The sequence below is a fragment of the Mandrillus leucophaeus genome, unplaced genomic scaffold (assembly GCF_000951045.1).
Source record: "Mandrillus leucophaeus isolate KB7577 unplaced genomic scaffold, Mleu.le_1.0 Scaffold128, whole genome shotgun sequence".
Classification (NCBI taxonomy): Eukaryota; Metazoa; Chordata; class Mammalia; order Primates; family Cercopithecidae; genus Mandrillus; species Mandrillus leucophaeus.
This window is the reverse complement of record NW_012101209.1, coordinates 904,648-920,972: the sequence shown is the minus strand read 5'-3', so window position 1 is coordinate 920,972 and position 16,325 is coordinate 904,648. Positions and strand designations below refer to the sequence as shown.

At 38.1% G+C, this 16,325-nt stretch overlaps 1 protein-coding gene across 4 annotated transcripts in view; it reads right to left on the bottom strand.

Moving 5' to 3' along the window:
- The window catches only part of PDE1C (phosphodiesterase 1C, calmodulin-dependent 70kDa), a 583,126-nt gene that overhangs the window by 57,349 nt on the left and 509,452 nt on the right, over positions 1 to 16,325 (bottom strand). The window contains exon 18 of one of the 4 annotated variants that reach the window (XM_011972182.1): positions 10,455 to 11,117. The exons of the other annotated variants lie outside the window; for them this stretch is intronic. Within the exon in view, the coding sequence (XP_011827572.1) occupies positions 11,104 to 11,117 (14 nt within the window). The 3' untranslated portion in view covers positions 10,455 to 11,103. Of the gene's footprint in view, positions 1 to 10,454; positions 11,118 to 16,325 lie in introns of those variants that run through there. 4 annotated transcript variants of the gene reach the window in all.

Here is a 16,325-nt window from a genome sequence, read left to right as displayed (position 1 = left end):
AACTTGTGTGGTAGAAATTTCCTTCTTTTTGTCTAACTAACGAAAAGTGTGGCATTCTGCTTTCTGTGGATACTCTTATGAAGTTGAGAGAGCAAATTTAATGTTGCCTACATGAGTACCTGAAAAACTACAAAGCGCTCACTGACCACAAACTTTACATGTTGCTAACTGTAGAAACATCTACTATTGTCAGGTTATTTCATAGAAATGCATGGTGGAATTAAAAAAAAAAAACTGACTATAATCTTCCAAAAGGCTGCAGGTTGATAGCTTTTCACAGAGGTAGTTTTTCATCCCCTTAGTATCTTCTTTGCAAACACTGAGTAGGGGAGTTCTGGGAACCTTGAGTCAGTGAAAAAGCAGAACTGCAAGCCCTTCTGGAAATGCTGTTATTTTCTCTGTTTGCTTGGTGAGATGCCCAACATATCAGGAAAGGGATGAAGCCATCCCACCTCTCATAATCATGAGTCATAAACAGGTAGCAGGCGGGGATGCATAAAATAAAACTGGTTTTGATTTTGCCACGGGCCATTGGGGGTGGTTAGGTTCTGAGTCAGCCTCCCACTGGCTTCCAGTTCACTGAGGTTGTGTTCTTGAAATCACTTTCCATACGGAAGCTACCAAATTACCTATCACTTTACTCCACTCATGGGAGTAATACCCAATATATCTAAGTTTCATTTTCTAAAGTCCTTTGCCCTTCAGCCTTCCCTTGCTCCCTCCCACGTCCAGGAAGAGCATCAGAAACCAGGTGGGAACAGCCAGTCCCGATCCAGCTTCTAAACTGTACTGTACGATGCACACAGAAGGCTTCAGACCACCCATCACATGGAACTGGTTCTTGGATTCATTGTAGAAATCTACTCTGTCAGTGGTTTTCAGTCCTGGCTACATGTTAGAATCATCTGGGGAGTTCTTAAACAATATGCTGACACCTGGCCCTTCACCCCAAGATGCTGTTTAGTTGGTCTGGGTGGGACCTGGGCATGAGGACTTTTTAACGTTCCCAGGTGAGCCTGATCTGCAGCCATGAGATGCACCGCCTTCATGAATACCTAGAGAAGATGTTTCTTTCAGTTGTCGGGAGGGAAGCCTTCTTTCTTCTGAAACAACTGGTGTGCTCATCCTCACGGATGTGAATCTTGTAAATGGCTTCTTTCCATTTAATCTTACGATTCCAGAAAGCTTAGACCCAGTTTATGACATAATGCTAGGAATCAGGGGAGGTCGATTTAGACTGCACATCTGCATATTAACATTTGCCCTGGTTTGCTCTATCTGTGCTAGCTCTACTTTATGACTCTGGTTTTATTCTTCTTTCTTAATCATTAGAAAAGCAATGTATTAAATTCATATGAGTTTAGAATTCTCAAATATTTTATAAATGAGGTAAAATAAAAACAAATGAACAAACAACTATGTCAATGCTGCTATTGCTAAATTTCATTTTCCTCATCTATAAAATTGAGAAAACATCAATGTCAGGACAATAATTGTGAGTATCAAGTAAGAGTACACATATGACAGTGCTTAGCAAACAGTGTCATACAGTATAGTGTTTATTTGTTTTAGAAAGTCGTGTGTGAATGTGCATGTGCGCATGCGTGTGTGTGTGCGTGTGTGTGTACATATGTGCGTGTGTGTGTGTGTCTAAGTAAGTAATCTGTCATCTTTGGGAAATAAACACTTCAAGGTCAGGAATTACATTGCCCTTGACTCACAGCATGTGGCTATTTAAGGAGTAAACAACCCAATCCGTCAGCTCGGGACAGAAATGTCACCACTGCAGCTCGTGTGACTTGAGGTATCCTTTGACAAACGAATAGCTTTCAGATATTTCAAATTAATGTCCTTGTTTGGTTCAACTAAAGGGCAATGAATCCAATTCATCAAGAGTCTGGAGAAGAGGACAGTGATAGAAGTGACAACTAAGGCTGCCCACCTCAGGGTGACTGCACACCTAAGACTCGGGACTTCACAAAGTTAGTGCTGAAGCACAGTGATTTGCAGCTTAACCTCAAACAAATAATTTCCCTTCTGCAAAATGGGGTTAGCCTGGCCAAGCCTATGCCTGCTGGGGAAAGGGTGATTTAAGAGCCCTTGAGACCAAACATCATCATTATTAATGATCTGGCAATAGCAATGTTATTATAGTACAACCAGATCCCACAGGGCAGAGGAGGATGCTGAAAAGCTGAGGTATGAACGTTTCTGTCAACTTATTGGCCATTTTCAATCTCTCTGTTTTCACATATTGTAAATGACTGCCTTTCTGATACCCACAGACCTCTGATCATTGTTGCTGAGCATATCTGCCAACATCTTCTTTGTGTTCCATTTGGGCTGGGGCGGAGGGCAACAAGCCATTGCCTGAAGCCTCAGAACAAATCATCACTTTTGCCCTTTACAGCTTTGAAGAGAGACCATCAATAAAAGTCCAAGTTTTGCTTCAGGCTATGGGATCACTGAAAGAGTCTGGAGGTCTTCAACACCTCCCCCCCACCACACCACACACACACCACCCTAAGAGTTATCAACCAAGAGTATATAAATTAGAGCTGCATACTCAGAGTATTTATTTTTTTTCCTCCACAATACAACCACCATCAATACTAGGTTTAGTTTTGTGTAATTTGAATATGCCTGTTCATCACAAAGAACAATGATTAAAAACAAGAGCTATTCAGAGATACAACACCACAAGCTATTTAAATGTGTCTTTCAAAGTATTTGAATATGCTTTGAACTTGAATTGGGCATATGAATGAGGAGTTCAAAAAAAATGTTCACAACCTGTGACCCAGATTTCTAGATATCTAGAAATCTGTCCAATGGAGATATTCAGAAATGTGACAAAGCCTTATGCACAAAGAGCTCCATTGCTGCTATTTACAACTGCAAAAAATAAAATAAAAGCATATAACTTAATTGTCCAACAGCAGAGGGGTGGTTAAGTAAATTGCACTAGAGCCACAGAATAAAATATTATGCTGCTATTGAAATTATATTGATGGAGAGGTTAAAAAAACACAAGAAAATGCTTACAATCCAATGTTGTGTGAACAAACCATAATTCAAAATTAACTATACTATACAGCCTTAACTGTGTAAAAATGCACAGCAAAAGATCATCAGAAAATAAAGTATCTACAATGATTAATTGTCGGATGGGATATCACAAGTGATTTTAAGTTTCCTATTATACTGTCTACACTTTCCAAATTGAGTAAATTCTATTTTTACTTTAAGGAAAAAACATTAAAAATATGTTTTGGTGAATAGCAAGCATGGTTGCTTTGGAGGAACATCACACTCCCCTTCATCAGAGCAATACTACCAAGCAAAAATGATACACCAGGAGGCCCTGACGAAGGGGTGGTATTTGTGTAATATGCAGTATCAACACTAGAGGGATCTCTATCTGGGGCCGGTTTGAAGGCATCAGGCTGGATGCTATACAGGATGTAAACCCGTTATATCCCCACAAACAGGAGTAATGAATGACTACACAGAGTCCCTGAATCATGATGGCTCAACTTAAATTTTTGGACTTCATGATGATGCAAAAGTGATACACACTCAGAAGAAACTGTATATAACCATTCTGTTTTTCACTTTCAGAACAGTATTCAATAGATTACATAAGCTATTCAATACTTTATTATAAAATAGGCTTTGTGTTAGGTGATTTTGTCCAACTCTGGGATAATGTAAGTGTTCTGAGCATGTTTAAGGCAGGATAGCCTAAGCTATGATGCAAACATAGCTGGTAGGTTAGGCATATTAAATGCATTTTCGACTTACGATTTTTTCAACCTACAATGGGTTTATTGGGACGTGACCCCATGACAAGTTAAGGAACATCTGTATTCCCTAGTCAGACTCCTTATGTTCATGGCCGGAACAGGAAAATGTTGCCAAATATACCCCTTTCAAGAGTAGGAGAAAGAAAAAGTTTGCAATTCAGAAAGCTAGCATCACAGGGCTGTAAAACCATAATATCATTGTACCCTGAAGAAAATTAAACATATGGAAGCCAGCTTAATTCCACAAATGCTGAGATTTCTTATGCCTCTGACAAGCTTCTGATAACCCATTTGCTTCATCCCTCATAGTCAAAAAAGCTGAAATGAAACATGATATAGTCATACTCTGTGTATGTCTTAACAGAGTGCAGGCAAAGGCACTTGGTGCCTGGGTATTATGAGGCGTTTCAGGGAATACAAAAGAGACAGATGGTTGACTGAGTTTGGACAGCCCTATATCTGAGACAGAACATGGACAACAATGGGAAACATTCAAAGGAAGAAAAAAAACAGACTTTTCATTTATCCAATTCCAATTAAGAGGTTAACTCATTGTTTTTATTTGGTAATCAGAAGAACATACAAGTACTTATGCATTACTAGATGCTGGGAGAAAATTATACATTGAAGGACTGTCAGGCTCATCTGTGCAATAAAGGTTTACAATAAACACATCATACATTTTTCGGAGAACAGCTCAGTATACTCTTTTCTACATGAATCCTTATGATTTAATTTTGTATTTGGAGATATGATACTATGGCATTTGGATATGTTGTTTAAGCAGCATCTTAGGGGACGGAACACTCTTCCTTAGAATGGATGGCCATTCTTTTGCCCTGTGATGTACAAATGCAAATTACAACCTGCGTTTTATCTGCCAGAAGTGTATTTCACATCACGGAACTACACTCTATCACTACCATGAAATCAAAACAAGTCCGTATTACCATCTTCCCTTTTGGAAGAGCATTCTCAGAACATATCCAGAAATCCCTTCCTTATTCCTCCAAAGAATTGTTTATTCAGCTAGATATTGGTTGAGGTTTGGGTTTTGGTTCTGCTTGCCTCTCTCTTTTGAGTCTTGCTAAATGTTCTTGATATTAATCCAGATATTTCTCACAAATCCAGCTGAACAGCAGCAATATCTAAGGCTGAAGAGATGAGTTGAGTTTTCCATTCACATATGGCCAGTGCCCTCATCAGGAGAGAGCCTACAGACTCATGGTGAGTGGGGTCTCTTTAGGATGGTATGCATTTAATGCATAGGGTGCTATGCATCCTAAAGAGAAAAACCCTGTGAGAGCAAAAGTTGTGCTCTACACTAAGGGAGGACAATAACAACATCATTTTCGCCTCTAAGTGACTCACCTGGCTTTGGGTAATTGATTTCCCATAAAGATTTCCTTTTTTCCTGCTTCCTTTTCCCAAGCTGTTTCTGTCTTCCCATCTATCCCCAGTGACCTTTACACCCAAAACTTTCCCATATGAATTACATGGAACAAGGTGCTTTTATTTTTCCCATTATTTTGTGTTTGTACATGCTAAAATGATACTGCAAGCAGAATGGGTTACCTGGGCAGAAGCAAAAGAAGGAATTTGTGAAGGGTAGAAAAATGGGAGGAAAAAAAAGGAAAACATAAAGGAAAGAGTTTGAAAAAGGGAAGACATTTGAATTAGATGGGGAGAATCTGGTTGTACAGTGGGCACAAGAGCTGATAAAAACCTAACCAAGCTCTACAAATGAAAATAGCAAATATATTTTTGAAAATTTTACAGCATATAAAATTGTATAAAAATATCATCAAAGCAAGAAAAAAGGAAATGTATACTCTATAGTTCTACCTCTAGAATCAGTTATTGGACGATACCTATGGCTGTAGGTTTTTCCTATCCATCTGTATATATTAATATAATATGTGACTATATTTCTGTACCATAACACATATACCCACTCAAAGACAAGGACAGTAGTACACAAATTCTACTCCAAGATAGGTCATGAGAGGGAAGCAAAGACCAGGGCAATCTATTTAAAACCCATTCTATAGCCATTGGGTTTTAATGGGCTTTATTTTAAATGAATTACCCTGCACCATAAACTGACTGAGAAATGCTCCTGTAGGTTCAGAAGCCAGCACTCATGAAGAATACATGGGTGAGGTTCAGGAATCATGGCTGAAGCTGACCAAAGCTGAGAGGATGGGTCTCCAGTTGGCACTGCCTCTGGCCTGCAACAGCCAGCATTCACCCTTCAAGGGGGAGAAGGTCTCCTCAGGGGAGACTGAGTGAGTGCCCTGAACGAACTGAAAGGGCCCATACCCCACTCCCTGCTTCTCCTGGCTGAGCAGATGGCAGCCCAGGCTGGGTGCAAGTAGTTAGTGAAGCCAGCCATTGCCAGGGTTAATCCACTTCTGCTTGGGAACAGAAGCCAGAATAAACATGAATTCATGCCAAATATGTCTGGCAATATTTTCAAAAAAAAATGAGTAGGGTGAGGGTATTGAAGAAAACAATCAGGAATTAATAGGGTTTAAACTTGACCATCATACATCTTTCAGTCCAGGTCATCCACTGCACAATCGTTCCTTGTTCGATATAAAAACAAGATGCTTTTTCAGTGGCACAATTCTTGCTTAATTCAGACATTCCTGGAGAAGCAACCAGTCTTTTTACAAATGTCCAAGGAGAATCTTTAGAGGCCTGCTTCCCATTATTCTAATCTCCCTGGGAACATGTTCATGCTCAGATAAACTGTCTAATGTAAATGACTCTGGTAACATTCTAATTCTAGTGTCATCTCCATGCCCACCAGTGTCTTTGGTGAGAGAGAGGAAACCTTAAAAACTAAAATCTGGCCTTGGCAAGTAATATGTCTCTTGATTCCCAGAGGGAGGTTTCATAGGAATATTGTCACTGCTTATTACAATTTTTTTCATTAAGTTCATTTTCTCAGTGATGAGGCCTTTAATCATGGATCACAGTTGATAAATTGTAAGTATTACTTTCCATTTGTTCATGAATAAGATCCAATATAACATCGTTATTGCATCATTATGTTCTTTAACGTCTAACTTTGCCACGGTGCGGTGCTGTACCAGATCACATTATTGGTGGAGCAGAACTATGCAGTGATTCCTCATGCTGTACGTAGAGAATCTCCTATTTGCTCTAGGTGGGTCTGTTTAAGGTTTTAAAGGTTTCCACTTGGATTCTCAGTAAATTCACTGATGTTTTATATAGATTGGTGTCATCTTCCCTTTTGGAAAGACATTCTCAGATAAATCCTGTTTTATTGTTTTGTTTTGTTTGTTTTGTTTTGTTTTTTCTTAAGTCAAGAGGCCACAGAGAAGTTTTATTTTAGTTTTTTCATAAATTTGGCTGACAATTTCTCCCAAATTACCTGCAATTTCCCATCTCTTGTAATAAGTTTTTTGTGTGAGTAGGGTATGCCTGCATATACTTAGAAGATAAGCCTTTAGCAGTGTACTTGGCATATAGGAGAAGTTGAATAAATTTTCAGGGAAATTTGAATTTTGTTTGCATTCACAAGTGGATAGTGGAATTCAGTTAGATGATTTCGAATGTGTTTCCTGAATGCTGACCGTGTTCCAAGCACTGTGGTGGGCCAGCACTGCATCTCCTGTGGGGTGTGTGGGCATCTCAGAATCAGAACAAAGTTTCCAATTAGGAAAAACAAAATGTTGCCTGAATTCCCTAAATTCTCTTTATCTGGGATAGAACACTACATATACAGACTTCCAATCTTAGAATCTTCCCTATTTCACTATGAGAAAAAGATTTCATGCTTTGTTTCCTATTGTTTTTCCTAGGCTCCGTGGGGAATGTTACAAAGTAATTTCCATCATCAAAGTCTCTGCTTATAGGTTAAAAAAGAAGAAAAGGTATTATATTATATTTCTATCTATCTATCTATCTATCTATCTATCTATCTATCTATCTATCTATCTATCTATGTATGTATCTATCTATCTATCTATCTTTTATCTATCTATCTATCTATCTATCTATCTATCTATCTATCTATCTATCTATCTATTTAAGGAAAAGTGACCCATGAGAGAAGTGATATTAAAATAAACAGTATCCATACTTCCAAAATATGGATAACAAAAATTGGTCTCCAACCTTTGGATTACTGTCTCACATCCCATGGTAACGTTGCTTTTTACTTTACACTTTTGTATCCAAAGGCATGGTTCCAGGTGGAAAATATAATACAATGGCTTCAATTCTACAAATGAATGAACATGTGCTCTAGGTTATTCTTTGGCTTTCAGATGTTTAGATATCATTTTACTGTTTAAGTGTATCAGATCCACAATGGGATCATGTCAAATGTTTTCAGTAGTTTTTAAAAGCTCCAAAAATGAAATGGACAGTGGAAGAAAGTCCATTTGAATTTAATGGGTTAGAAACGGGTCTCTTGCCAGCTGCCATGAACTAATAGGGCTCATAACCTAAGAAAGATTGGCACAAATAAAACATGGAACAAAGTCCTCCATAAGAATGGGTCATTATGCCACTGAAATGTACCATATTAACACAACTTAAATGTAGCGCTATTTGACGACATGGGGACCCAAATTCAAAGGCTAACTCAATTTGTCACATTTTACCAAGGAACGTGTAGAGTGTGTGGTTTTGTCTGTGTTAGGTCTGTCCCTATTGCTGTCCCCGCATACTGGTCATTCTTAATTCAGGTGTGTAAGTCCTTGCTCTGTGTGTGTAAACCAGAGTAAGATGCCGTAATCTGTGCAATAGAATAATGTTTGTCCCAAATTGCTGCTCAACTTGAAGAAAGCTCTTTTAAGAGAATTAAAAGACCCCAGAAAATAAGCTAGAGCTTTGAAAATACTGCTCTTGCAGTCAGCACTGACGTGGAATAATTACTTTAATGCTTTATCAGCTCCAGTATCAATTCATAGCATCATATAATATAGCATTTTGTATTTTTAATAGATAACTTTGCATTTTTACTCAATATCCCTTCAAAACACTTTTTAAAGATTTAAAGCTAAGAGTGAGTTACATGGAGTTTTGTTTTACTTCACTGAGAGTTTTAGGTGAAGTTCTTTATGGAATGAAATTCTCTTTCCATTCTTTTTCGGTTGATTAATGACTTAAAGCAAATGAAAAACATTTCAATTTTTATTGGTGCTAGAAAAAATGGCTATATTCCTGTTTCTTTTTCAAATGTTGTTTCTTGTTGCTTGTTAGATTATAAAATGGAAGCTGTAGACTTTCTATTTTGACTGGCCAAAAAGCTCCACATACAAAAATACAGAATATAAATGAGGTAAAAGGTCCAGGTTCCAAGGTCAAAAATTGACATACTCTTTGTTATATTTAATTTCAATACAAAATTATACCACTTCTAAGCACATAGTTTGCAAACCGATTGAATGCAGCTCACAGGCAGGTTTCATTTGATTAGCACAGTGTAAGTTTTTGAGTTGTCAATATGTAAAAATTTGGAGAGAGCTTATATCAAATCCTAGGTATCTAGGACCCCTATCCCCACACAGCTCGAATTCAGTAGCTGCCTACCAAATACCCTGTTTTGGCAGCACCCACCCTCCCCAATTTCTCTCAGTCCCCATTGCTTCTTCTTCTCTTACTGATACAAAGGCCCTCCATGAATTGCCATTTACCACAATGACTGTGATATTACATGGCTTGCTTTATTCATTTACTTGACCTGCTAGACCCCTGAAGTCATTTGAATTTGTGTCCACGTTATGTGAAGAGGTCATTGTTATGAACACAGGGAGCACAACAGAAAAATCTAAGTGTTTCTCCAAGGCAAAATGTAAAGTTGACAGAAGAAATCTGTTCAAACATCAGCATGCTGTTGTGTATTCTCTACTACAAAGTTCTTCAAATCTTTCTGGGGAACATTTTGGCAAGGCAAAGGTCCTGGAAGACCACATACAGTCTCTTTCTTTCTGCCTGAAAAAATGCCAATATTTTACCTTAGTAATAAAAGGATGTTTAAATGTCTGTTCTTGTGCTTTTTCATGTATAAATTAAATCTGTAGTAGGGAATACACTTAAACCTATTGCCTAGCTCTCTTTCTTTCTAGTACTAATCCCCACTTCATCACCAGCATATTCATGTGCTTTACTCTTCTTGGGAAGGGCACAGAGATTCCTGTGTGACCAACAACCACATTTTAAGAATCACTTTTATCTAAATCACATCAGACTCATAAAGTCACACTTTACTGGCACTCCCTTAGATCCCACCTGTAATTTGATCTCAAGGGGGCTGCAATGTTATTCTCTTTCCATGCTACATCTACTATTCTTATTTTTGATTCATGCTATTAATCCACTTCTATCTTGTATTTTTAAAAACTCACTAAAATGCAAAGAATTATCTGCTATATCTCCCTGATACTAATTCCCTTAGCACTTTCCTGAATAAAAAGAAGAGTGATGAAGTGAAACCACAGATATCCAAAAGAAGATGGCCAGCCAGTGGTAAAAATTTCAGTAACCACTCAGTTATGGATGCTACCAGTGAAAACAATGGGTACCCACTCAACAGTATGGTCATCAGCTAAACATTCAGGTTTACACTAATGAATGAACAGATACAATAAATTAGCCATCAAATAAAGATTCCTATGGAATAATCTTTTTTAGAAAACAAACAGAATTCTGTATTATACAAATGGGAAAGAAAGCATAAGAACAATTTTAAGTCTGAAAGGAAATTGGAGAAAACACATGTTCCTGACAGGAAAGGAACCAGAGACTGGAATCATCATCTTTGCTGTGATGAATGTCAGCATGGCTGTATCATCAGTAGCCAGTGCAAAAATGACAACATTTAAAGTAATGGCATTGACAGTCATAAAATGGCAATTACTGTGTGTGTGGCTTTTTTCAGGCCTCTCCCAGCATATCCAGGATGTCCATTCTCATCAGGCCAGACAGGTGCCTTGAAAGCCAGGTCATTAGCAAAGGATTTTGAGGATGTCCCTTCATGTTTTGTTTCTGTTTGAGTAAAAATCTCAAGTTGTTTGGTTTGCTCAGGGGAATATCCCCCAGAGTTCTAAGACCTCAAACCAACCCCCAAAGAGTCATCCCCTGGGAGGAGATGGTGTGAGAGAAGGCCAAGGGTCAGGGGTGGGGGCTTGTGTGTGAAAGTTGTACACCTTCTCCAGATATGAGTCTTTGTGGAAGAAGGAGAAGAAGGAGAATGAAGAAGCTCAGCTAGAATGATGCAAGACATTGGCAGCCTCTTTTATTGTCTATGAGGTCTTTTTTACTCTTCTGAATCTGAAAAAAAGAAAAAGAAAAAGAAAAGTGTCAATGCTGCCTTTCCCCCCCACCTCCACCCTCCAAGTCTGAGGAGAAGAAAATCTAGGGGACAAAAAAAATGTGAGAACTAATTAAACATTTCCATACTGGTCATTGCGGTGTCCCTTGTAACAAGATTTGTTCTTTCCATAGGGGAAAATCTCAGTGCAAAACTGTAACATCAGTCCATTTGAAATCTTAATAGTTGCTATAAACTAGATTAGCAAACATTTGGTCATGCAATAGGGATAGTAAGCCACCTTCTTTTGCAATGGAGATGATGGTTTTGTTGCCAGATCTGGTTAATCTGTCTCAAGGGTCAGTGGGATTGGAAGAAATCAGATTCATCTAATCCCAACTGTCTTCACATCAAAAGCAATGCTCCTGTCTCAGAATTCTTGCCCCATCCTCAGAAGTTTCCCAGAGACATTTAATCAAGATATGTCCTAGCCAAAATCATTGTGCAGATGAGTGAATCACCTGAGTTCTCCACTGGACCCAGAGCAAGGGGGTGGAGGAAGACGACAAAGATGGAAACAGGACTAAGTTAATGGAAAATAGATAATATTGCATTTTTTTTCAACTGGTATGCTCTACCCCATGTAACCTCAAAAGTCTTAGGCAGAATTTAAAACAACAGTCACAACAAAACCACCATATTATTTCTTCCACTTGGTGTTGCATGCTCTGCAAGTCATCATGCCTTATAGTTAGAAAGTGTTTCCTCCTATGCAGGGCTCCAGTGGGCTTGGGCTTTAAGAAGGGTAACACCATTATCTACAGAGATGTTAGAAGCCTTTACAGGACAAGAAAAGTTTTCCATTCAACTTTAAAGACTAAGATACTCTCCTAAGATTTAGGTGAATTTAGCAGAAAACTCATTGGGAGATAGGAGAACTCCTTCTGATCTATTGTAATTACAGTCAATTCTCAATTTTCCAGGGGCCATTGATCCAAGCTTCCTGCTGTTCCTCTAACTTTATTATGTTCTTGATTGTTCATTATGTTTACCCTCCATTAACACCTTCACCTATTTGAGAGAAATAACAGATAAAAGTGAGGCTTCAGACCAATCACTTTACTCCAATACAAGCACTGATAAACTTGCCAGTGAGAGAAGGAGATGAAACAAAAGCTGAAATCAAGGATGAGAAATTTTCTGTTGATGCTGATAATCCATGCACAGTTTGGTCCACATGGAAATTGCAATGGACTTTGTCCTTAGTATTCTGACCCTGCCATTATGAAGTTGGGATCATATGGTATGAGTCTTCTTTTAGAGAGTCATCATAATACTAACCACCTTCAGAGATGTTCCCTGACCCTCAAATGTAAAGCCCAATTTTGTTAGGATGACAGAAGGTTGGGTTTGATTTTTTAATAACAGACCCATTGGTTGGAAGGAAGCTAGAGACAGATAGCTGGGGACAGCTGATAAGGACCACTATTTAACTCAGTGAGCCCCACCTGGCCAACAAGGAGAGTGATGCACCTCCTGCAGACTGGGTTAGCAGAGACCCACGGTCTAGACTGCTGGGTCCCAGAGATGGAAAGAGGTCTATCTAGGGTTTTAATGAAATCCAAAGGCTGTTAAAAGGAGATATTCCTCCATTTCTAATCACTGCTTATGGGTGAGATGGTGGAGTGTTCCATCTGGCTGTGGATCTCCATCCTCCCCTCCAGCTTTGGGTCAAGGGGTGAAGGGAAAGGGTGAATAAAAGAAGTTTGTGTGTTTAAGCTGTGCCTGTGTTCATTGTCATTAAATATAACCACCAATAAAAGAACAAGAAGCATATGTTCTATAGCTGGGTCTGTGACCTGCTGACCTGTGTGATCATTCCTGGCCTTCCCAAACACATGCCCTCTAAAAGTAACTTCTGTTTGTGAATTTCTTAAGGCACTTAAGAAATACCCTAAGGTCCTATGTCATAGCTGTCTGCAAAATAATATTCCAACCCAGACTGCTGACTCTTTGAGAACAGGGAAAATACCTGTTTATAACACTTCTTGCATGTAGTGCAATGCCTGATGCATAGTATATGCTCAACAATTTTTTTTTTAATGAAAAAGAAGAGAATTGAATAAGCATGAAGAGGATGGGACTGATAAGGTTTGGTGATGAATAGGAGGTTTCCCTCCACCTGTTTTCTAATTTTGACTTTCACAGCATGAAACGAAAATTTAAAAGAAAATAATAAACACCCTAATTATATATTTTATTCAATAGTAAGGTATGATATATCAAAATATTTACATTCCCTATGAAGAAGCCCAATTATGGATGGCTTTCTATGGAGCTAATCTCACAGAGAAGGAACACCTGCTATCCAGGCAGCTTTGGCATGGTTTGTACATCAGGCCTGGTCCTCTTTTCACTCCACATCCTGTCTTTCACTGTGTTTTGGTTTTACGTATTTGTGTTCAATATCAACTGAAATTAAGTAAGCATCAGCAAGACTACAACGTATATGAAAATGAGGACCCTGAAGACAAAGTGTTAATAGGCCACTCTGTGTGTAACTGGGATGCATGACTTTTTGAAGGCCACAAAAAGTAGTTAAATCCTTCCACTTTTTTAAGAGTGACTGATGAATTGAAATGGAAAATTTCTTGCCACATCTTGGAATAGTTCAGGAAAATATATTTAAGTGCCTGTCCCTTTACCCAAGACTTTTTATATCTCACAAGGTAAAGCTGTGAGGACTTTAAATCCTGAAGTGCAAATACATGGTATATGAATTCACAGAAAGGTATTTAGTCTATGGGAGCATACAATCATGTTTCAGCAACTTCATTTAGAAAATTGGGAGATGGACTTAAAACAATGTGGCCTTATTTATGGTACCATGCTACTCCCACAGGTAAGTGCAGATGCTGGATATAGGTCTTAAAACCATGTGATTTAAAGATAATTGGTTTTAGAAGAAGACTGAAGTTCAAGTTAACATAACTTGATTCTAAAAATGTGTTCATCCATTATAATGTTTATTCCTGGATCACAAATGGAGTGTCAATGAGGCAGCCCTCATAATAATTTGTCACTGGGCTTAAAAAATATTTTAAATGCATTTCTCTTCCATTATTCTTGGATTTGATGTTTCTACAGCCTGATTCAACTATAACCTAAACTCAAAAAAGTAAGCTGACTTGGCTGAAGAGAGAGCTGGGATTCAAAACCAGATTTTCAGGTCCTAGGAACTCTGTACCATAGCTGCCTCCCTATGGAGTCGACTTTCTACGAAAACAGCAAAGTGGTACAGCACACACCTGACAAGTTATAAAACTCTAAATAGAAAAAAAAAATGAAGAATAAGTGTAGAGAAACCAAAACCAACTTTAAATGTCATGTAAGACTTCTATTGGGCATATGAATGGGTCCTTTTTTTTTTTTTTTTTTTTTTTAAATAAGAAGAAAACACTAAGAAAAAACAATTTTAGAGTTATCTGTTAGGCTTTATCCAGGTATGGATTTAATTGTCCTAGGTCACAAGTACATGACAGCTATTTTAAAGGGTTATTTTCAACATGTGCCTGCTTTCTCCTTGCCCTAAACAATAGAGCATATGATTATAATAAGATTATTCTAAATGAATTTTCACCACAAATAATATCCATGCTACAGTTCTGCTAAGACAAAATCCTCTCATCATGTATTATTCCAGCACAGAAAAATAAAACAGAAGGACAGATAGACAGACACATAGATAGATAAACCAGATAGATAGATAGATAGATAGATAGATAGATAGATAGATAGATACATACATACATACATACATACATACATAGACAGATAACATTTGTGGGAATGTAACTTCTTAAAACCTTGCCTATGTCATTAACTCCTAAAATTTACCCATTTGATCCAAACACACAGAATGAGAACAGTACAAGAAGGGAACAGTTAGGTTAGTGCAAAAGTAATTGCGGTCTTTACCATTACTTTCAATGGCAAAAACCACATCTACTTTGTAGCAACCTAATAGTTCTTAAGTCCAACCCTTTCCGTCTTTGCCTTTCCTTTTGCTCCAATGCATCTGTGCTACCACTGAAAATAACAATGATGTTAAACTCTTCCTCTCTACCCTTGTTGAACACTCTTTTGCGCAGACATGGGTGCTGACCTGTACCCTCACCTGCACCTCTGTGAATCAGGGATGTTGACTTACCATCAGAGGAGTTGTAGGAGTTACTGATGCCTGACTTTCACTTGTCTGCTAAAAGTGGGCAACTGTCTCTGTTCTTCTGTCCCACACCGCCCAAGGTATCTTACTGCCTTCATGCTCTGTTTTAAGAATGTAGCACATTAACACAAAGAAAACGATTAAAACACTGAACTCTCTAAATGCCCCCAAGGCCTGGCCCACTTTTAGCAGACATGTAAAAGTCAGGCATCAGTAACTCCTACAACTCCTCTGATGGTAAGTCAACATCCCTGATTCACAGAGGTGCAGGTGAGGGTACAGTTAAGCACCCATGTCTGCGCAAAAGAGTTTCGTTTCTGATCAGTCTTTGAATCTGTGAAGTCAGGAAGAAGTCGAGGACCATAAAGAAAGTCCTTCAGATCAAGTAAGTGAGGCTTGGATTTTAGATCTGAAACATTCTGACTACTCTTCACATTTTTCTCAATTTTATTAGTTCAGGAAAAGCAGAAAAGACTGTAAATGAATGAGAAAAACAAACAAACAAACAAACATTTTCTGATGTTTTCACTATGGCTCCAGGGCATAGAATAAAAATAGCATATATTGTAGGGGGCTAATACTTAAGAAACGTAGATGTCGTCACTCAGAGAGCAGGGTGCCCATCAGTGGAGAATGCTAAGAAAAAATGCAAAGAGGGGAAGCTTGAATACTTGCTGAATATTGCATTTTAATAGCTTTTTTGAGCATGTGGGTGTCTAGACAAGAAATGACATTACCAATGTAGACAGTGTTAGGTTCTGCCTTTGGCACATATTTACTTCAAAGGTACCCGTTATTTTAAATAATTTTTATAATGTTAATAGGGTCTCTTTTGGCAAACATATTGTTACTTGTGTTTCTCAAATTCCTCGCACAGAAACTGACAAAATATCATTTTTCTAGGAGAAAATATTTATTTCATGATTACTAAGTTTTATTTTAAACATCCTGAACATCAGTATTAAGGAAAAAAGAAAAATCACACCTTGCCCAGTAGTTACAA